The sequence below is a fragment of the Lepidochelys kempii genome, chromosome 7 (genome assembly GCF_965140265.1).
Source record: "Lepidochelys kempii isolate rLepKem1 chromosome 7, rLepKem1.hap2, whole genome shotgun sequence".
NCBI classification, from domain to species: Eukaryota; Metazoa; Chordata; order Testudines; family Cheloniidae; genus Lepidochelys; species Lepidochelys kempii.
Window position 1 is genome coordinate 41,117,322 of NC_133262.1, and position 24,381 is coordinate 41,141,702.

A 24,381-nucleotide genomic window follows, 5' to 3' on the forward strand; every position below is an offset into this window, starting at 1 on the left:
ACATTTTTCTACAGTCCTCATCAACTCAAATATAAATTACACAGACTTCCAACTCCAGTGTAAGGTAGGGAAGTATTATCCCTCTTTTATAGATGGGGAAACTGAAGCAACAAGATGAAGTGATTTGTCCAAGGTTACAAAATGAAGTGTAATTCCAGCAATTCTAACCTTGTATAGGAAACATAGGGGAAATGTTCATGCAGCAGAGCCTTAGGTAAGGGACCTTGGCTTATTGGCACTGGGGATCAGGGCTCTTGAGTTTTGTTTACCAGTTTTACCACACTTGCTTCAAGACATTTGGCAAGTCACACAATGTCTGTACTTCCACCTCCCTGGCTATAAAATGGGTAGACAACCAACTTCAGTCATAGAAGATAGAAAAGCTTTTTTGTAAAGCTCTGAGCTCCTACTTAACTTTGAAGTATTACTGTTCCATTTGCTCGTGCATTCTTTTAAGATATTACTAGCTCATTTTTAAAAATGAAGACAGTTGCTAGCTTTAAAGCCATGCCTGTTCAAAAATGTATTAGTGGTAAGTTAATTCATTAAAAAACTAATTAGGAATTCAATTAGGTTATAAAGTTTGTCAAACTATGTTTAAAATTTAATCTGCTTTGTCAAAAGCAACATCTATAAGAAGAGAGAGAATATTCTTAAGGGACAATATTCTTAACAGTCATTTGTTTTAATTATAAAAGCAAGACAGCCATAAAACTCATTTTGCAAAGGTTAATACAGCCCAAAAGGCAACCATTTCCAGTTTTCCTATTTTTAGGAGATGCTGAAGCCCAAAGAACCCAAATCAGAATTTAAAAAGTTAGGTCCTACTCCCAAGACCGTATCAAAATGGCCAAATCACTCCAACACAAAGCACCTGGTTTTGAGACATCCTGAGTACCTACAACTGAAGTCAGCGGGAAATTACCACAGCAACTCTGAAATCAAGCCCCAAGGCTGTGGTTCACGTAAGTGAGACTTATGGTACACAGAAGGGAAAAGTTTTCCGTGAGCAGCCTTTTTTGAGAGAGTCTAAAACTCATGTAGTTTTTGCTACATACGGATTTTTTGTTAAATACTATATCCTGGATGCTTTTAAATAATTTTTTTATGCAATCACATGCTAGAGAAATCAGCATAATTTTACAAGACATTTATAAAAATACAAGCTTCCCTGTGTCAGTGAAGCCACAAAGAAGAGATTATGCCAACCCGTAAAACATCATTGCTTTTACAGGATGCCTTTAAAAAAAAAAAATAAGGCGTTCAGTTAACTTACGGCACGTGTGTCGTCTGAACAGGCAATTTTTCCCAAGACAAACTACTTTCTTGTAATTATTAAGAGTTACGAATATTGTCCATTAACAAAGTCACTAGATGGGGAAGCATAAATTTTTTTTTAAATTACTGTCATACTTTTCATCAGTATCTTATACTATTAGCATAAGCCTATCTTTTCGACGACAGCTGTCTACATTTGGGGTCAAGTTTATCTCCAGTGCAAATGATGTACATAAGGCTGTAGACATCACTTAAATCCTCAACATGATGATTAAGTAGAATTCAAGTGGAGATCCCCTGGATCAGGATGAATGTCGCCCTTGGTGGATATACCTTCAAGTTCTACCCCTAAATGCCCTCTCCATACTAAGATTAAAAGTCCATTAAACAGATATTGTTTTTACTATTGAAACACTCCTTTTCCTTATTAATGAATAAATAACTGTAGTTTTCAAATTGACATCAGGCAAATCAACATGTATACTCATTCTCAGTCATCAAAACAGTAAAAACTTCTTGTAAAAGCTAATTCAAACAGAGGGCAAAACACTTTTACCTCCTCCTTCCATTACTTTCCCCAAAAGCAGAACAGCAGTATGCTCTGCTACTGAAAACTGAAAGCAATATTAAGTATAAAACCGCCTTATAAATCCAAGCTGTTCATTTGCTTACTGGACACTTAATGAGCCACCTCTGAAGCTTTCTGGATAATCTACAACAAGAAGCTACTTAATTTCTCTCATGTCAATTAATATTCACAGCAGGCATATCACTTTAAAAAAAATCTTCCATGCAAGCCAAGTTTCATAAGAGCTATTTAGGGAGATCTTAATTGCTATCCACCTGCTAAAAAGGAGCACAGGGATGGCAGAAATTAATTCAAGTCACTCCTCAAACTGGACTACAGTTTGAGAGTCCCAGAGTATACTGCACTAAAGCCTTCACTTTCTGAGCTGTCTTATCATCAGGGTATTTAAACATTGGACAACCAGTGAAGTAGCACTGTAGAACCAAAAGGTTCTCTATTCTGCTCCTCTTCCCCCCCTTCCCCTCATTTGTGAGGGTACATTTTCATCCTCTTTTCCCTTTTCCTGTCAAGCTTCTTATCATGGACTCATATTGGGGTGGGAGAAGGAAGGAAGGAAGGAAGGCACTAGGACAATCTTTGGAACAATAAATGCTGTGTCAGTGTGCAGAATGACAGACCTGAGTGCTGTCAGCACACAGCTGAGTCACAAAGCCTTAGCATCTCAAAATGGCTGCCATCTCCAATAATTCACTCCTTTTGCCTCTTCAGTAAAGCCTTAGTTACTTATGGTACACAGATATTTAATTTTTTTTTCACATAAGGCATTCATTTTTTTCCTCTCTCTTTCAGGCTATTTTAGTTATTTCAGATACTGGGTCAGTTGGGATTGTGTGTCTGCGGACTGTTTGAGCCTTTGTTCCCTGGATTATCCTTGATCATCTTTGATCAGCCTCAATCAGCCTTGTGATCAACGAGGGGGTAGGGCTGACCTAAGAGAGAAGGCCTTAAAAGCCAGAGACTAAGCAACCAAGGGGACCACAAACAGGGGAGTTAGGAGGGAGTTTGTGGGAGGGAGTCATAATATAATCGCTATGGTTAGGAAGGGCCACATCACCAGTGCCAAAACTGCTCCTGTCTCTTCCACCTCTGCCTGTATCCAAACAACCTAACCATGGATGCCTCTACCCAAATCCTGGTGTGGACTTGCAGAGACTGTGGCCTGCATTTCCCACTCACAGAAAGCCGGGCTGCGGGGGGGACCATCCAGTGTGAAAGGTGCCTGCTGGTGGAATCTTTCAGGAAGCAGGTTGGAGAGCTACAGGAAGAGGTGGCTAGGCTGAGGAGCATCCGTGCCCACGCGGAATTCATTGCCAGTATTCATATGGAGACTTCCAAGGCTGAGGAAGCTATCCCGCTACAGAGGACCGCTGTCACACCACTGGGGGTAGAAGGATATGGCTCTATCATAGGGAGCACTCTGGCTGCTGGTTACTTCCAGCAACGGGCAGTACTCCATCCCTACTCCCACCCCACCCACGATGGTGATGGAAAACCGATATGCTGCCCTGGCAATGAGCAATGAGAAATCAGGTAAGTCAAAAACATGGACACCTGGGAGAAGGGTCAGAATTTGGGGGGGAACATGGGCTGTTATAGCAGGGATAAAGGAGAGACAAGACAGAACTGGGGCGGGGGGGGAGGGGGAGAGAAATCAAATCAGTATCTTAGATGTCTGTATAGTAATGCAAGAAGTATGGGGAATAAACAGGAAGAACTCAAAATGCTAGTAAATAAACACAACTATGACATAGTTGGCATCACAGTCTGACTTGGTGGGATAATATGCATGACTGGAATATTTGTATAGAAGGGTACAGCTTGCTCAGGAAATACAGGCAGAGGAAAAAGGAAGGGGCTGTTGCCTTCTATATTAAAAATGTATACACTTGGACTGAGGCTGAGATGGAAATAGGAGACAGACTTGTTGAAAGTCTCTCGGTAAGGATAAAAGGGGTAAAAAACAAAGGTGATGTCATGGTAGAGGTCTATTACAGACCGGCTAACCAGGAGGAAGTGGTGGATGAGGCTTTTTATATAGAACTAACGAAATCATCCAATGCACAGGACTTGGTGGTGATGGGGAGACTTCAACTACCCAGGCATCTGTTGGGAAAATAACACAGCAGGGCACAGATTATCCAACAAGTTCTTGGAATGTATTGGAAACAATTTTTTATTTCAAAAAGGTGGAGAAAGTTACTGGAGAGAGGCTGTTCTAGATTTTATTTTGACAAATAGGGAAGAACTGGTTGAGAATTTGAAAGTGGAAAGCAGCTTGGGTGAAAGTGATCATGAAAATACACCTCTACCCAGATATAACCCGGTCCTGGGGAGACCAAAAAAAACAAACAAACTCACAGCTTTATAGGGGAGACCACTTGCTTTGGCCCCCTTTGTTCCCTGATGGCCCCCTCCAGAGACCCCCCCCATCCCTAATCACCGCCAGGACCCTACCCCCTACCCCACCCCCCGGCTCCCTGTCCCCCGACTGCTCCGACCCCTATCCACACACCCCAATCCCTGACAGGCACTCACAGGCAGCGGCAGGAAGCAGACCAACGCAGCCCCAGCCCACTCAACTGCGCCACCTCCCAGCCGCAGTGCTCTGCTTCCCGCCGCCGGTGAGTGTGGGGAAGTTGTGGAAAGGACACCCTCCGCACTCACTGGCGGCGGGAAGTGGAGAGACGCGGCTCCAGCCCATTCCGCTTTCCTTGCCCTGGCCCCAGCCGTGTCACTGGGGGACAGGGTTGGGGAAAGGTCCTGCACTCACCTGTGGCAGGAAGTGGAGCACTGCGGCTGGGAGCTGGCAGAGTGGAGCAGGCTGGAGACGGGCTGCTGCACTGCTGGCGAGTGCGGGGGGGATCCCTTCCCCCAGGCGACACGGCTTGGGCCAGAGAAGCAGAGCCGTCTCCTCCTGGCCTCCCGCTAATCCCTCGGGCCACTCTGGGACTGCGGGGCCCCACAAGTGCTTCCTCCACACAGCTCCTGCCTCCCAGATCCTGGGGGGTGAGGTGGGGGGGGCAGGAGGAGCCCCTGACCACCCCCGAGACCCTCTGCCCCTTATCCAACCCCTCGGCCCCGGCCCGGCACCCTTAACACACTACTCTGAGCTTTACTGTCAGAGCTTTACTGCATGTATGCGAACCCGTGTTATACCGGGTCGTGTTATATCAGGGTAGAGGTGTATAGGGTAATGAGTGGTAGGAGGGAGAACAGCAAAATAAAGACAATGGATTTCAAGAAGACAGACTTTAGCAAACTCAGGGAGTTGGTAGGTAAGGTCCCATGGGAAACAAATCTAAGGGAAAAAACAATTGTAGACAGTAGGCAGTTTTTCAAAGAGACATTATTAAGGGCACAAGAGCAAACTATCCTACTGCACTGGAAAGATAGGAAGTATGGCAAGAGACCACCCTGGCTTGACCAGGAGATCCTCAATGATCTGACACTGAAAGAAGAGTCCCATAAGAAGTGGAAACTAAGTCAAATTACAAAGGATGAACATAAACAAATAACATAAGTATGTAGGGACAAAATTAGAAAGGCCAAAGCACAAAACGAGATCAAACTATCTAGAGACAAAGGGTAACAAGAAAACATTCTACAAATACATTAGAAGCAAGAGGAAGACGAAGGACAGGGTAGGCCCATTACTCAATGAGGGAGGGGAAATAATAAGAGAAAATGTAGAATGGCAGAGGTGCTTAATGACTTTTTTGTTTCGGTTTTCACCAAGAAGGTTGGTGGTAATGGGTGGGATGTCTAACATAGTGAATGCCAGTGAAAATGAGGTAGGATCAGAGGGTAAAATAGGAAAAAGAACAAGTTAAAAATTTGCAAACACCTAGAAAATAATAAGGTGATAAGTAACAGTCAGCATGGATTTGTCAAGAACAAATCATGTCAAACCAAACTGATAGCTTCCTTTGACAGGGTAACAAGCCTTGCGGATGTGGGGGAAGCAGTAGATGTGGTATATCTTGACTTTAGTAAAGCTTTTGATACAGTCTCGTGTGACCTTCTCATAAATGCAACCTATGTGTAACTACTATAAGGTGGGTGCAAAACTGTTTGGAAAACTATTCCCAGAGAGTAGTTATCAGTGGTTCACAGTCATGCTGGAAGGGCATAACGAGTGGGGTCCCACAGGAATCAGTTCTGGGTCTGGTTCTGTTGAATGTCTTCATCAGTGATTTAGATAATGACAGAGAGTACACTTATAAAGTTTGCGGACAATACCAAGCTGGAAGGGGTTGCAAATGCTTTGGAGGATAGGATTATAATTCAAAATGATCTGGACAAACTGGAGAAATGGTCTGAAGTAAATAGGATGAAACTCAATAAGGACAAATGCAAAGTACTCCATTTAGGAAGGAACAATCAGTTGCACACATACAAAATGGGAAATGATTGCCTAAGAAGGAATACTGTGGAAAGGGATCTGGGGGTCATAGTGGACCACAAGCTAAATATGAGTCAACAGTGTAGCATTGTTGCAAGAAAAGTAAACATCATTCTGGGATGTATTAGTAAGAGTGTTGTAAGAAAGACACGAGAAGTAATTTTTCCGCTCTACTCCACGCTGATTAGGCCTCAACTGGAGTATTGTGTCCAGTTCTGGGCGCCACATTTCAGGAAAGATGTGGATAAATTTGAGAGAGTCCAGAGAAGAGCAACAAAAATGTTTTAAGGTCTAGAAAACATAACCTATGAGGGAAGATTGAAAAAACTGGGTTTGTTTGATCCGGAAAAGAGAAGACAGAGGGGACATGATTACAGTTTTCAAGTACATAAAAGGTTGTTACAAGGAAGAGGGAGAAGAATTGTTCTTCTTAACCTTTGAGGATAGGACAAGAAACAATTGGCTTAAATTGTAGCAAGGGAGGTTTAGGTTGGACATTAGGAAAAACTTCCTAACTGTCAGGGTGGTTAAACACTGGAATAAATGGCCTAGGAAGGTTAGGGAATCTCCATTACTGGAGATTTTTAAGAGCAGGCTAGACAAACACCTGTCAGGGATGGTCTAGATAATACTTAGTCCTGCCATGAGTGCAGGGACTGGACTAGATGACCTCTCGAGGTCCCCTCCAGTCCTATCATTAATTCAGTGTGTTATATATATGATTACAGAGTTGTCACTTTTTTTTCTTGTTAAAATTTTTGAACTGCACAGTTAGGACAAACAACTGTAACTCTGCAATGTAAGGACAACATGCAAGCAACTGTCCAAAAACCAATGTAATCTGATTTGGAACCATAAACATAATAATTTAATCATAATCATATGTTATTGCATAGTGTCTCTAAAGGACAAAGATGAGGTTATGCCTCAATGGTGCATTTCCACACCTTAAACACGTTCAGATTTCTTTTAAGCTTAACATTTGCTCTGGATTTCCTTAGTTTGGGGATAACTGCAGTATCCCTATAACATATTTTATCCCAAATTACTGATCTAAAACTAGTTTTTCCTCTGGAAATGTATATGTGGGTAAAGACATATGGGTATTTCAGACAGCTGTGAGACTACGTGTATTTATGTGGAGTTTGATTCTGTCCCTATTTATTAGTGCCAGGAACACTGCCTCAATCTTATGTCCCAATTTGAAGCCTTTATTATTATTGGAGGTCGTTAGTTACTCCTGGAGATTTGGTCACTATCACCATTTCACTAACTTAGCTCCAGAAGGGTAGAATGGAAACAAGCCAGTAATTAACACAGTGTATTAATAAGCAGAAATGAAATAATAAATATATGCAAGATACAGTACCAGTAGCATTGACCATTGTTCTCCAACAGCTTCTCCACCATGTGCTCTACTCTTACAAACCAGCTTGGTACAGCTTTGTAAATTAGAGGGGTATCTGACCTGTAAGAAAAGAGTGCACAAACAGGTTCACATATATATATTTTAAATATTTTGGATATCTTCTTACCTAGCAAACAATATATTGTTATATGCCAACATCCTCTCTCCACAACCAAATACTTCAATAGTTAATATTTAGTTAATGTACTGACAGATCAATTTTTGCACACAACACACACACTTGTTAGGAATTATTATACTTAATTTATTTTTGTAACAGCTCCATATTTTCAAAACCCACAACAAAATGTAGCAAATTTAGTTATTTTCGATTCTGAAAATAAGAGAAACTGTATTTGTGGGGGGTTAATTTTATATTCTTACACCTTATTTTGCATCTGACTGATGTAGATCAATGCTGATTTTAATGTAAAACAAGTCAAATTCTTAAGCCTTCCAACTGAGTTTATGTTGTAGCACTTCCCACCACATATTAAATCAACCTGAAACGTTATTACACAAAGAAGTTCATTTAGGCATGTTTCAATTAGCAGTTTAAAATACTACAAACAATTAGTAAATAAAATTTTAAAAATTAGTTCTCAGATTCATAAAGTTTAAGGCCAGTCTCATGTTCTGTATATCACAAGCCATTAAATTTCACCCCTTTACCCCTGTACTGAACCCAATAATTGTGTCTGAGTGAAGGATATCTTTCAGAAAGGTATCCAGTCTTGAAGACTTCAAAACGGACAATCCACCACTTTTTAGTAGTTGGTTCCAATGGTTGATCACCTTTACTTTCAAAAATTTATGCCTTATTTCCAGTCTGAATTTGTCTGACTTCAGCTTCCAACTACTGGTTCTTGTTATGTCTTTCTCCAGTAGATTTTAATACCTAGTATCTTTTGCCAGGGAAGGAACTTCCACACCATAATCAAGTAATTTCTCATGCTTCTTTTTGACAAAGCGCTTCATCTCATTATGTTAAATTTCTCACTGTAGGGCATTTACTCTCTCCAGCCCTTGAATCATTTTTCTAGCTCTCTTCTGCACATCCTCTGTAATTTTTAACTTTAAAATGTGAACACCAGAACTGTGCTCAATATTCCAATATGTATATTGGTGTCAACAATGCCATATATTCAGAGACTAAAATACCTCCCTATTCCTACTCTTCTAATCTCTGTTTTTACATAGTTCACACTATTAACTCAGACCCCAACTTTATAAAAAAAAAATTGTTTAAAATGTCTCCGTTTCACAAACAAAAACTCAGGTTTGGTTGTACAGGATCATATTTTAGTTCATTTGCAGTTTTAATGAACACAAGGGGTTCAATCATGCCTGAGCTAAAGATTTCTGATTTTTACAGAAGAACACTTATTCAAAGATTCTGGAACTGAAAGTTAGAGCCAAGATTTTCTGAAGAGACTAGTGCTAGTTCTAAAGAACCTGAATTTCAGAGAATGGGTGCTCAGCAGTCATAAAAAAGTCAGACCCTTTTAATGAGTAGAACAGAAAAATTGAGGCATCCAAAAATCACCAGGGCACTTTAGAAAACCTTGGCCTAAAGCAATACAAGTTCAATATATAAACACCTCCCTAGTAGGAGACCCTCACACAGTAAAAGGAGCAAAACATTTTCTGAATGTTGTCTATGTTTGATGTATGGTTCTTCACTTGCTCTTTACCACTATCTTTATTTAGTGGGGATTTTCTTAAAAATGGGGCTCTTTAATGTTTGTCCATAGCATGGACCACATTTTAATAGAAACTGTTTTAGGGATCATCCCCCTCTCCCATTTATGGGCATTCAACATCTCTGACAAGCATAGGAATTATACACATGGAAAAGTGATATTAAACAAGTAACGTGTTTTAACTATCTTAGTGCAATTTTACATTACAAACACCACAAATGCTGCTTAGCTGATTGACGGAGAGTCCTGTAGAAGCTTGCTATCTAAATTAAGACACCTGTGGATGTATACAACCTTTTCTTTCCAGTAATTCCTGGAAGTGCCTGCATGTAAATCAGTAGATTTTCTTCACTGCTGTATTTAAAAATCTCATTTTTATTAAATGAAAAAAATATTCCATAAGTGAAAGAGTAAAGATAAGATTTCAATATAGGTTTTGATTCTCCTACACCCTTGTAAATTAAAGTGTATCCATTTATGCCGTTTGACCTAATAGAAAGCAGAACCAGGCCCAAAAAAAGACCAGAAGTAGTATAAAGGAAAGATTCCCACTGGACAGTCTCTTCCACACACCAGTCTCTGTCCTCTTCATATGAAACATAAACAAACAGATATTTCACTTAGCAGTCACTGGGTATTTTTTCCTCACTTTTTTGACATGGGTTAAACCAGGATACAGGTACAGAATAGGTCATATTAATTCTACCCATTCACTTGTTACTCCTTCAAGGCATCCCACCAAGATGCAAACAGCAGCATATGTTTGCATGTAACTACAAACCAATCCCTCAGTATTTATTTTCTTCTACTGTATACAATACTAACCATAAATAGGACACAAACCAGTTGTAGGATTGTATGTACATTGTAGTCAATTATAACTCTGGATCTTCACTAGTGAAACTAAACAAAAGGCTCTCTACGAAGGGGTGCCAATTAGACAGTATTTAAAATGGGTACCAGTCACACACACACACACACACACCTTTCATAGACTTGGGATCTCACAAGCAAAAAAATTTTGTCGAATTAAAAATAAAGTAAAAAAAACAAAAACTATGAATGGAATTTTTGCATGAAGAATTATAGTTTTCAGTCAGCTCTAAAAGCTTATTGCTGCCACCTGCTCGATGCTGTTTCCAGGCAGATTAATACTGAGCAGATGTAATCTGGAGCTGGAGACTTTTTGATGGTGATGGCCAAGGACTTAGTTTTACCTGAATTAGTAACCAGATCAATATGTTTTGCTTCTTATCCAGCCAGATGACCATCAGCTGCAGTGATTCACCAGTTTGAACCAACAAGAATGTCATCAGTGTATTTGCCCTCCAAAGGTTGGTGCTTTCACATCATGAGGGTGTTTATACTGAAGCTGACCACCTACAACAACCTGGTCAATTGTCTTCGTAGCTGAAACAGCCAAGAGACTCTTTGCCGCTGAAGCAAAAATAACCAGTGAAACCTTGCAAAAGGGCCATTTTGGTATCGTAAGTGTTGGTGGCAATAATGATCACTTATACTAAACTCTTATATAAAGCACTTCATCAGTAGATCCCCAAATACTTTACAATGGTCTACCACTATCCCAGTCTTAGATGGGGAAACTGAGGCCTAAAGGGAAAGTGACATGCCCAAGGTTACAGAGCAGGTTTAGGCTAGAGTCTAAGCACAACATTATCTTCTTTAAAACACTGCTGTCTGCACAAATGAGCAAGGTTCCTATCCAGTCTGCTTCAGTACTTGGAGTGCATGTTTGACAGACATTTGTAAGCAAATATCCTGAAGAATGACCTGCTACTATTTCCCAAATGCAGCCATTACTGTCAACAACCCACTCTTAAAACTCTCAACATCTTGCCTATATCCAATGAACTACTTCACATCAAGGATTAGCCTGAAGTTTACAGAATACTGATGAAAATTAAGAGATAGCTCAATTGTTGTGAGAATACTGTGCCTAGTGGTGAGCCTTCCTGAGTGACAGAAGAAAGGAAAGGAAAATCCACCAGCAAAGCTTGTTAAAGCTGAGAAGTGGGAGTATGTTTCATGCAGCCTGATAACCGAAGTCACATCACTTTTCTTCTCCAGTACTGTATCTTGGCTTCTATTTCCCTTTAATCCCAGGTTATAAACTTAATTGTGCAATTAAGAGTTACAATATCTATGACTTTTACTTTATGGGGAAGAGCAAGAGCCTGGAGCGGTAATATTCTTGCAGTATTCTCTTTATTGGAGGGAAGGGGAAGTATAGGCACATTTATGTTACCTTAGAAAACTTCACCACATCGGTTTGACCCCTGCCCTCACCTATATCACATCTGCAAGGGGAACCCTCCCCTCACCAGGACAACCCGTGTGGCAGCAGTAGCACTCCTGAAAAGAAAAAAAACACTCTTCTGAACCTTCAGGCCGCTAAGGGGTATTTCAGTAGCAGGCCCCTGGTTTCAAACAGGGGCAAGGGTATGATCAAGCACCAAATCTGGCACTAATGGGGATTTAATGGGGATGAAATCTTATTCTAGCATTCCAATTGTAGAGCGAGATATTCTACATAATACTGTATAATCTTATACTGAAAAGAATAAGGCCTTTACTTTCCTCTCTACTAACCCCCACCAACAGCTGTACACCCAAATCAATATCAGCTGGGATTACTCCTTTCTGTCTGATAATAGTTAACATTAGAGGAAATACCTTTTCCACATGGAATCCTTGAAGTTTCTACGAAGTGAAACATCAACTGAATATCTTACAGCAATGTAGAGCTAATAACAAAGAGTTAATGTGTAAAGAAAAAAAAAGATCGCACAGTAAAACAGCTCAAGCAAAACCCTAGGGTGATTCAGAAGTAACAAGGTACCATCCTGAAGCTATTATTATTAAAGCAAAATTAATTCAAAGGTAAAAAATCAACTTTATTTCAGTCATTTAAAATATTTGCTATTCTGCTTTGTTGAAAAGTTTCTCTACACATGCTAATGCCTGACACAGCCATGTATCAAATGTCAAAACATATCTAAGCTATATAAACATTTTAAGAAAAATCTAAAGGAGCAATAACTGTAGATTACCGTTGATGTTCAGCACCAGTAGTTCTTTTGTAGAAGCGATAAAGGTAACATGCTTTCTGGACACTTATGAAATGTACTCTCTTTAAAATTCCTCTATTTCAGCACAGTAGAGAAATAGAAGCTAAACATCACTTAGCTGTATACTGGAATGAGCATCCTCTCAAATTCATGAGATCTTTTTGTACATAAAGAGAAGAAGACTGGAAAGACTGCCTCTCTGCATCAACAACAGATTGCTGTGTGTCCAATACATATTTCCAGTAATTTTCTAATGCAGTGGCTCTCAACCTTTCTGAACTACTGTACCCCTTTCAGGAGTCTGATTTGTCATGTGTACCCCCCAAGATTCACCTCACTCAAAAACTACTTGCTTACAAAATCAGACAAACACAAAAGTGTCACAACCACTATTACTGAAAAATTACTTTTTTTCTTCTTTTTACCATGTAATTATAAAATAAATCCATTGGATTATAAAAATTGTATTTACATTTCAGTGTATAGTATATAGAGAGTATAAACAAGTCAGTCTGTATGAAATTTTAGTTTGGACTGACTTCACTAGTGCTGTTTATGTAGCCTGTTGTAAAACTGGGCAAATATCTAGATGAGTTAATGTACCCCTTGGAAGACCTTTATGTAACCCTTAGGGTACATGTACCCCTAGTTGAGAACCACTGTTTTAATGCATGTTTTCGGACCACATTTTAATTTGGCTGAGACAATGTGAGTAAGGGAATATCTTTTATTGGACCAACTTCTGTTGGTGTTAGAGACAAGATTTCGAGCTACACAGAGCTCTTCTTCAGATCTGATATTTGTCTCTCCAATATCCTGGAACCAACATGGCTACAATACTTTTAACTTGGCTGCCTATATTTAATTCTGGATATCCTTACTACTTTTCCATTTTCTTTTATGCAATGTTGTTGTAGCCATTATCACCTGTGGGAGAAAACTTTTCACAAAGCAATCACTCTATATCTGACCGCTCAGGCCTTATCCACAAAGGAAACCTTCACAATACATTCAAAAGACGAACCTGGGAGCTCATAACTTTAAACCCATAACTTCGCTAGATGCAAAAAAATCACGGACTGGATTTATGGTTTATTACAACAATCTGTAACCCACTAATCCCCCTCCTTGCCCCCACTCCTGATATCTGGATCAGTATTAACTGGCCACTGCTCCTTGAATGGTCCCTTCAAATGCATTATCTACTATGCTAAACTATCTGCTCCACCTTGTATTTAGAGGTTACACCAAGGCTTTGTCTACACTGGAACTTTGTTGGCAAAACTTTGATCATTCAGGGGTGTTTAAAAAAAAACAAAAACCTCATACCCCGAGCTATAAAAGTTTTATCAACGAAAAGCGCTGGTGTTAACAGCAGGAGTGCTCTCCTGCCAACAAAGCTGCTGCTACACTGTGCGCCTTTTAGCAGCACAGCTATGCCGGCACACCCATGTCGCTAAAAGCGAGGTAATACAGACAAAACCTGCGTATATTTCCCAGACCTAAAGAAGAGCTCTATGTGAACTCAAAAGCTCATCTCTCTCACCAACAAAAATTGGTCCAATAAAAGATATTACCTCACCCACCTGTCACTCTTCCCATTTTCTTGTCATTTTAATAAACCTGAAATAATTTAAATTAAGAAATTGACTTCTAACCTATCATCCTTTAAGCTTTCTACCTTCGCTTTCACTGTGGCTGATGACAAAATATACAACCAACAGCTATAGGTTCTTGATGTTGCTGCTATAGACATGCATGGAAAGGCTGGAATAATTGACATACAGACTTCAGACGTCACATTTTCTTCTACCTCTTATCTTTCACAGTTCTTAGATTGCCTGTTACTGACACTTTTATCGAGTTGAGCACTATTGATATTAGAATATCAAGTTCATGTGGGGTCATACTTCTCACGAACGTCAGTTAAAGGAACTTTGCAAGGCTCCGTTTTCTACACGCTTTCCAAGCGGTCACCATTTTTCCCTATTGTTTGCGATTTACTTTTAAGACTTATCTGAATGTGTATCATAGCAATAGGATGGCAACATACAAAGGACCTTAATTCTGATCATGTACTAAAGGAAGAACAACTCTTGACATCAGCAAGCAGAAAAACTTGATTTAAATAATTGAGTTTGTGTTTTGTATTTGTACTTTTTAGCTATATTCCTAAAGAAAGCTTGATCCAAATTAGCTGATAACATTAGAACATGTTGATTTGCAACTAAATATAGCTTTTAGACTAATTTTGGAATTTCTTTCTGCTAACCAGGAAGATACACAACAGCTATATACATTTACTTAAGTAAGTATATAGCTAATTTATTCAAAGTCTTAATTTTTACATTTATTATATTATAAAATGGTGAATATGTTTATTTGCTATATAATTTTTATTTATAATTTACAAGTCCTATTCAGAAATTCAAATTCAATTAAAAATTCACAAAAATAACATTTTAAAATACTTTTAACGAATTGAAAAATCTTAAATGTACTGGTTACATAATAAAAGTTTATTAGAATGTTTATTAAAACATGTTTTGCATTTTAAATTAACTGATTTATTTTTTAAAAAATCGATTTAGTGAATTTAACTCATTGTTTCTCGCTCCCATGTGCTTCAGGTTTTTAGAACGAGTAGATCTTATCTCCTCTCACAGCTAGGTTTTATTTATAAATTAGAAGAGGGAAGCCATTTTCGTTGCTTTTTTGACTTCCTATTTGGTTTCTCAATTTTGAATAAACTAGGTTAGTGAACTGAACTAGCTGAATAAACTGAAAAGAAGAAAATATTCTCTCTGCACCTACAGAAGAGGCAACTGCTATCAAAAGCTGGTTTAGCACTTCAGCTAACTCTGGTTCAGTGGTTTGACTTTCTTCAAAATGTCAGCAGCAGGCATGTACTGCTTAATATCAGGGTGGATAAAAATCAATTTTTTTTTAAAATCTGATTTTTTTTTATTTAAATCGGATTTTTTTCATAAAAAGCTTTTTGAGGAAAAAACCTATCTAAAGATAGTTTTAATTAAGATACATTATAGCTCAAAGATATCTCATCATGGAATAGGGATTATAAATTCTAATTCTATAGCAGGGGACAATATATTCATGTAAAGTTTAAGAAAAGTTTTGTAAATGAGTTCCAATAGTTCATGGATTAGGGACCCAAATCTTACGGGGGCTTCTGTATAGATTTAGGTTAATCTTGCTATCTACCCAATGCGACTCAGTCTAGAAGATACCACAAGAGATGCTTAGTTTTACAGTTCTCAAACTGTGGATTTGTGTTTCCAGAGATAACATGCTTGTTAACAGCAAAAAATGTTTTTTAAATAAATAAATACATACAGGTGAGAAATAACAGACCTCAACACTATTCTCCCTCTGCAAATTTGTGTACACAGAGTCAATCCTTTACCTCTCTAAAAGTGCAAAGTTTTAAAAAGTTCAATGAATAGAAGATTGTTGGGGGCAGCATAGATCTGGACAGGGAGAAGATGTCTGGAGATAAATGTGAGAAGGGAGAGACAGGCAGTAGAAACAAAAGTGAAACTGTTTGAGCAGCATATTCCAGAAGTCTTGAGGTCTTTCTGAGTGTAGCCTTCATTGATTTGAGATCTACCATACCATTCTCTCATTAGAAGGGAAAACCTATAATGGCAGCAGGCTGTAAGAGAGACCCACTTTGGGAATATTTTAATGAAGTTCCTCTACCTGTGAGTAAGGCAGGCACGCGTGCAAAATGCTAACAGTGCAACAAAGAAATGCAACGCCTGACTGTCCGAATGAAACAACATCTTGAGAAGTGTTCCTTCTCAGGAGGAAGCTGCTTTGAAGATGATGAAAGGAACATGTCTGAACATGCAGGATCTTCAAGTTGGTAAACTTTTTTATTTCATACGTCTTTCTTAAGGACTGCCTGTCTTCCTTCTGCACTATTCTTGAATTCTCATGTTTGAGCAAAAAATATAATTGTTACTCTATGGTACTATCATTTTAGATGCAGTTGTGATAAAAAATAAATAGCTGAAATAGGCAGATCTTCCTTTTACAATTTCACCTTTAAGGTAGAACTGAGTCTCAGTGAATGCAATGAGTAATACTAAATGAGTGGTATGGTAATAATAATTAAATAACTGCATTGACTTATTTTGTTTAGGAGAATCCATCCTCAACATACAGGATTCTGAAGACTATCCACCTTCAAGATCACAATCATTTTCTATAGTTTCAGAATTATCTGCCAATGATAGCATTTCAGTCACATCATGCATGTCACATAGCCACAGTATATCACCTGTGGCAAAAAGAAAAGAAAAAATCTCCATCATCCAGAAACAACCATAGATAAGTTTGTGATAAGAACCAGCAGATTAAAAAAATTGCCCGGTTCATTTATGCAAAAAACTCTCCTTTCCGTATGATTGAGAACGCACACTTCATTAACATGGTTCAGTAATTAAGACCAGCATACAGTCCACCCAACAGAGCAGATGTCGCAGGCAAATTGCTGGATAAAGGTGTATGAAAGAGAAATTGTGCAGTGTGCAAAAGGTCTAGAGGGTGAAATTGTTAACCTGAGTCTTGATGGTGGAGCAATGTCCACAATGATCCTGTTGTATGTGCTTGTGTGATAACAGAAGAAGAGAATGTCTTCCTTACAGAAACGATTAACACATCAGGAAATGCCCACACAGCAGAATACTTACAAGAAGTAGCAGTAAAAGCTATAACAAACTGTGAAAAAAAATTCAGATGTCTCATACGCAGCTTGGTCACAGACAATGCTGCAAATATATCCAAGATGAGAAGAAATTATTTAGAAGAGAGTCCTAAGCTAATAACATACAGTTGCAGTGCTCATTTGATGCACCTCCTAGCCAAAGACTTCAGTGTTCCAGAAATAAAGGCTAACGTTGCTGAAATTGCAAAATACTTCCGTAACAACCACTTTGCAGCAGCTGCTCTGAAAACAGTGGGAGGAACCAAGCTAACTCTCCCACAAGATGTGGGATGGAACTTAGGTGTGGACCGTTTTGAGCACTATATCAAGAACTGGCCTAATCTGATAACAGTTTGTGAACAAAATCATGCAAATATAGATGGCACTCTCACAGCCAAAGTTCTCAACATTGGGCTTAAGAGAAATGTTGAACACATGACAAGTACCCTGAAGCCTATTTCTGTAGCCTTAAACAAAATGCAGAGAAATAGCTGTTTTATTGCTGACACTGTTGAAATTTGGAAGGAACTGAGTGAGATCTTAAAGAAAGAAATATGCAATGACAGAGTTAAATTATAAGCATTAAAAAAAAACGAATGGGACAAGCACCATCTCCAGCTCATTTTCTTGCAGATATTCTCAATACTCGGTGCCAGGGTCAAACCTTAACTGCTGAAGAAGAGGAGTTCGTTATGACATGGACCCAGCAATCATCCCTCCATAATGCCAACTATAATAAACTTCAGAGCTACGGGTGAACCATTCAAGAAATATAGGTTTGCTGATGACATTTTAAAGAAAGTCACACCAGTGAACTGGTGGAAGTCACTTAAGCACTTGGATTCAGAGACTGTTGAAGTGATAATCTCACTTTTAACAGCAGTATCTTCTTCTGACAGCGTAGAAAGAATATTTTCTTCCTTTGGACAAATTCATTCCAAATTGAGAAATCATTTGGGAACTGAAAAAGCAGAAAAACTGGTTTTTCTTTTCCAGATGATGAACAAACAGGAAAATGAAGGTGAAGATGACTGAGTTAGCTGCAGAAGCCAATATTTTAAGTTTCTCATGTTGGCCTGGCTGACATAGTCTATTTGATTTTTGTTTTTTTTAATTTCATTTAACTGTTTTAGTTAAAACCAATTTTAACAAACCTGATTTTAAAAAACTTGAATGTTTAACTACATTCAAAAATTCATATGCTTGTTTGCTGTTGAAGAAAAAAATCCAGAATACATAACTTTGTTGTTGTTTTAGTTAAATAAAACAATTTAAATGTCTGTCTGGTGATGTTCTCCTCCTAATACACTGTGGCAAGAAAATCCTCCAAATATTAACGATTAACCTGTTGAATTGGAGATATTTATGAAGTCATTGGGAGGTGAACTATCTGCTTCAATTACCTTTGGTAAATGAAATCACCAAACAATCATTCATTTTCTGATATAGCTGTAAAACTAATCTGAAAAGTTTTCAAAATAAATCACTTTAAAAATGTGTACCTTCTAAAAATGAAACCACAACTCAACAGATAGATGTAGAAGAATATGTACTAAGGTTATAACAACCAACAAGAATGCCCATTTATGCAGAAATCCATGATTAAATCAAGTCTTTCAGACTAGTGATTTAAATCAAATAGATTTAAATCAAATCCACCCTGCTTAATATTTTTAATTTAATTTAAATTAGATTAGAGTAAATTTAGGCCTTAGCATAGGTGGTCATCATTTCAAACAGGTTTATTTTTTAAAGTAAAACTGTATTTAATTTAAATAAAAAATTAAATCAAAGTACCTGATTTAAATAAAAACTTGTCAAGTTTTTTTGTTTTTTTTTAAATATCAATTTTTATTCACCTTTGCTTGATCTGTTAGGGAATTCAGAACTGCCCACTTTCAGGGAGAAGGATGAAGAATAGTTAAGTAACTTAACAGAAAAATCCGGATAACATGCCTTCAGTAAAGCAGCTCAGCCTCAGCTAAATTATCCTATATTGCTCAAAACAAACCTACTACGAAACTGAAGGAAAAAAACCCAACAATTCAAGAATTTATTCCTCTACTTAAAGCACATCCCAACTATGGTTTTTGCTTCTGCTGGCACTGAAATGAAGTTTGTAAGTGACTGAAATCTATTACTTCCTTCCAACCCAGTGTCTGCCTCCCAGTATTGCTTGTAACTTACTATCATCAGTAGGAAAGCAAATACAGACTGCAATAGTAGCATTTCTGTCTTGTGTAAGGCACCCCTCTAATATTGGTTTGGCTTAACGTCCAGCATTGTAAAGTTTGCTACATCAGAAAAATAAGATTGCATTAGCTATAGTATAAATTCTCTCAGACACAGTGATTTGCCAACTTCATCATGGAAACAATACATGAAGGTCATTTTCCCCCTCTCCCAGGGTAATCTCAACCTAGATAAGATAATGATGTTGTTCAAGGAGAATTAAAGGTGATCCTTGATACAGAGCAAAAGAAATGCTCATTGCTTAAGGATTCCATCTAGTGGCATTAAAAGAAGTCTGTACTTTTTTATGTATCTAGATTTATCTAGGTCCTTATATCAATGCTGCTGCCAAAATCTTTTGAGTAGGATTAGTACAATTTTAAATAGGGTGACCAGATGTCCCGATTTTATAGGGACAGTCCAGATTTTTGGGTCTTTTTCTTATATAGGCTCCTATTACCCCTCACCCCCTGTCCTGATTTTTCACACTTGCTGTTTGGTCACTCTAATTTCAAAGCTTTTTTAGAAGTGAAACAGTATTAAAAATGTGTTTCTTCTTAAAGAGACTTGGATTAAAAACAGTTTGAAACCAAATATTCTTACCAGATTACTGAACTACATTGTTAAAAATCTAACTTTGTTCTTTATTGTTTAAAGTCTTTATTTACTTTATGCATTACTCAGATAAACAATGAAAATGATGAGTCATTTTCATGTACTGGTTTTCATGCACTTGGCTGCATTTTTGGGCTGCCAACATTTCACATAACGGATACATTTCAGCTGGTCTAGGGCAGTGGCTCTCAGTCGGGGGTCCAAGAGCCTCTGGGGCCACAAGCAGGTTTCAGGGGGTCCACCAAGCAGGGCCAGCATTAGACTTGCTGGGCCCCAGGGCAGAAAGCCAAAGCCCCACCTCATGAGACTGAAGCCCAGGATCCTGAGGCCTGCCACCTGGGGCTGAAACCAAAGCCTGAGCAATTTAGCTTCACGGACCTCCTGAAGAATAATCCTGCTAGCTACCCCCTAATGCCAGCCCTGGCTTTTATAAGCAGAAAAAATAGTTGTGGCACAGTTGGGCCACAGAGTTTTTAATAGCATGTTCAGGGTGGGGCTCAGAAAGAAAAAGGTTGAAAACCCCTGGTCTAGAGTTTTCTCGATATTATAAGAGCAGATCAAATCTAACTCAACAGTGAGTTAGATGTCTGACTCTCTCAAGAGGTTGAACACAAACAATCCTGAGTGTAAACTTCATATAACGCAGTTTTCCCCATATATTTTATTTCTCACTCCCACACATTCAAATATGTAGTCTTTGGAAAGAAAACAGATGGCCATAGTTGTCAACAGACTTTGGATGCATTAAAACTTGCTTTATATTAGGCTGAGCTGGGCAAAGAACTAACTGTCAGCACATCTTAGAGGTCTGCATGGTGGATTACAATAGAGCAGTGGTTCTCAGATTTTTCTCTCTCTCTTTTTTTTTTTTTTTTTTTTACAGTCACAAAGGATTGAGAGATTCAGGTCATGAGAAGATCCGAATGGAAGGCTGTCTGAGTCACCACAGAGTGAGCTAATGAGATGTGGGAGCTGGGCCTTCCGGTGGAAGTGCTTCTCCCTCCCATTTTAGGAGCCCAGTGAAGCACTCTCTCCCCAACCCTGAAGCTGATCATTGTTTTGACTGGGTCAGGAGCTTTTCTGGCATTGGGTGGGAGGAAGCAGACAAAGCTGGGGTGGAAGAAGCCATGTGATGGGATGAGCCCCTTGCCTAGACTTCTATTCTGCCCTTATGATCCACGGAGTTTGCTTATTGCCAGCTAGAGGCTTGCAACTAATTTGCTTTCACTAGCTGATTAGCACTATAACTGGTAGCTCAAGATTCATATTCTTCTGGACAATTTACAACTCAGTGGCAAACCACAAAGATGTCCCTTTAGCTCAGTGGTTCTCAACCTGCAGCCCAGTCAGGACAGAGCTGCAGCCCATGTGACATCCTCAGGGCCATACAGGTAGTATTGGATGTGGCCCACAACGGTAAATAGGTTGAGCACCACTACTTTAGCTATACAAAGTTGGAAGGCTCTAACAGTAAGCAGCAATTATTGCCTAACGTAACAAATCTTAAAAAAACCCCCAAAAAACGCAGATTTCAGACACCTTTAAAAGCAAGCCTTCACTCAGTGATCACAGCATCAACATTCTCAAGACTTCCCAAGTATGGCCTGCAATTGTCTAATTGCACCCCTCCCATCTGTGATAGCTGTCTACTATTTTCCCATTCACAACTGCATAATTTTCCTGTAGCAGTTATAAGAATTTATTACATGGAAAAATATTTTTAGCTACTTCTAATGCGATTTAACAATTTGAAATTAGGAAGATAGCCAGCACTATATGACCACCAAGATGCCCACAGGTCATCAGATGAAAGCCACTGTGGTAGAAAAATTCTTTAACTCAAGACCAACTATGATTAATCTACAAAAAACAATTCTAGAGGTTGAAGAATCACAGCCACTAACATTACTTTATTAATCATCACAGTGAATAAAACTGACAACATTGCCTATCTTTATTGTCTTCATGTGGGGAGACAGAAGAAAAAACAAAACAAACAGATTTAGCAAACTGAAAAAAAGCATTCATTGGATCTCACATCAAGATAGCCTCTGAAGGCAACATTTAACACCAATTAATGTAATTTATTCTCCTTCAGTTTATTTCTCTTCCATACCAAATATTTAATTAAGTGCGCAAAAATGCAGAGGAAACCCAATACAGTAACTCCTCGCTTAACGTTGCAGTTATGTTCCTGAAAAATGCTACTTTAAGCGAAACGATGTGAAGCAAATTCAATTTCCCCATAAGAATGAATGTAAATGGGGGGGGGGCACAATTTTTTTTCCAGACAAAAGACTATATATACACACATGCATACACAGTATAAGTTTTAAACAAACAATTTAATACTGTACACAGCAATGATGATTATGAAGCTTGGTTGAGGTGGTGGAGTCAGAGGGTGGGATATTTAGCAGGGAATGCCTTACTGCTAAATGATAACTAGCACTCGGCTGAGCCCTCAAGGGTTAACACATTGTTGTTAATGTAGCTTCACCTCTGTAAGGCAGCACGAATGTAGGGAGGGGAGACAGCATGGCAGAGAGACACAGCCACACACCGTGTGTGTGTGAGAGAGATATGCATTGCCCCTTTAAGTACTCTGACCTCATTCTAAGTACACTGCCTTTTTAAGTAGATCAGCAAGTTGAGACAACAGCTGCTGCCAGCAAGCTCCCTCCATCCTAGTGTCCCTCTCTTGCTCTGTGGAGATAGAGTAAAGGAGCGGGGGGGGGGGGAAGGGGGCAGGAGCAGGGCGAGGGGGACACCCTGACATTAGCACCACTCTTCCCTCCACACCCTGCATAGCAAGCAGGAGGCTCTTGCGAGCAGCTCCAAGGCAGAAGGCAGGAGCAGCACATGACAGTGTGGGGAAGGACAGCTAAACTGCCCGGCAGTTGATAGCCTGCTGGGTGGCTGCTGAACACAGAAACATACACACACAAACTCACTCTCCTGCTGGTAATAGCTCATCCAAACTGACCACTCTTCAAGTTTAAATCCAAGTTAAACCAGAACATCTGGGGGGGGGGAAGGTTGTTTCCTCTTGTTTTTTCCTACCCCCCCCCCCCCCCCCCCAGATGTTCTGGTTTAACTTGGATTTAAACTTGAAGAGTGGTCAGTTTGGATGAGCTATTACCAGCAAGAGAGTGAGTTTGTGTGTGTATGGGGGTGGGGGGGATGTGAGAAAACCTGGATTTGTGCAGGAAATAGCCCAACTTGATTGTCATGCACATTGTGTAAAGAGTTGTCACTTTGGATGGGCTATCACCAGCAGGAGAGTGAATTTGTGTGGGGGGGTGGAGGGTGAGAAAACCTGGATTTGTGCTGGAAATGGCCCACCTGATGATCACTTTAGATAAGCTATTACCAGCAGGACAGTGGGGTGGGAGGAGGTATTGGTTCATATTCTCTCTGTATATATAAAGTCTGCTGCAGTTTCCACAATATGCATCTGATGAAGTGAGCTGTAGCTCACGAAAGCTTATGCTCTAATAAATTGGTTAGTCTCTAAGGTGCCACAAGTACTCCTTTTCTTTATGTGAATATGAAAACTTGTCCACAGTTCACCTTTGTGTGATTACCAGTATACAGCCTCATCGTAAAAGGAAAACATGACTGGTCTCACATATTTAATTCTATAAGTGAAAAAGTTAATTTTCAAGTGGATTTATCTTTTTTTGTTGCTTTTACTCACTCCAAATTTAGCACAAACCTAAGCAGTGATATCGAAGTCTTAATTTTAGCAGCCTCCAAAGCTTCTAACTCATGCTTCCTTCCACGACATCCCTCCACCAACACCTCTTTTTAAAATACGAATAAACTGGAATAAAGGATGTAAACTATGTGTTGCATTGTGCAATATATATTATATACAAACACACAAATGCAACTCAGTTAGAATTGCAGATGGCTCTGCAGTTCAATATATTAGATTAACGACGCTTATCTAAAGGTCCTTAACTGTACAGAAAAGTCTGGTTATCACATCCACACTTTCAAAAGGTGAGTAAAACTTACAGGCAACTTGAGCTTCAATTGGTTTGAACAACTGCCGAGTATCTCAGCTTTTAAGTGACAAATTTATGCTGTACACTACTGTTAACATTGATCAAAATGTGCATTTTGGGGGGCCAATGTAAATCTTAAAATCACATTATTTGCAGTTTTTGGTAAATGATGTAACCACCAATACCTTTAAGCCAGCTGAATTCCGGCAAGAGATGACAGAGTACAGTAGATGCTTGTCTGCAGCAACACCTTGTAAGAGCAATCGCCACTTATGAGCAACATTTCCCCTGGGAACATTTTCCCTACCGAGAATTGTCCACTC

At 39.1% G+C, this 24,381-nt stretch overlaps 1 protein-coding gene across 4 annotated transcripts in view; it reads right to left on the reverse strand.

Moving 5' to 3' along the window:
• Positions 1-24,381, reverse strand: part of IARS1 (isoleucyl-tRNA synthetase 1) — a 198,308-nt gene that overhangs the window by 107,510 nt on the left and 66,417 nt on the right. For all 4 annotated transcript variants that reach the window (XM_073352336.1, XM_073352335.1, XM_073352337.1 and 1 more), the window contains one exon: positions 7,639-7,737. In XM_073352336.1, coding sequence (XP_073208437.1) covers positions 7,639-7,737 — 99 coding nt within the window. The remainder of the gene's footprint in view (positions 1-7,638; positions 7,738-24,381) is intronic.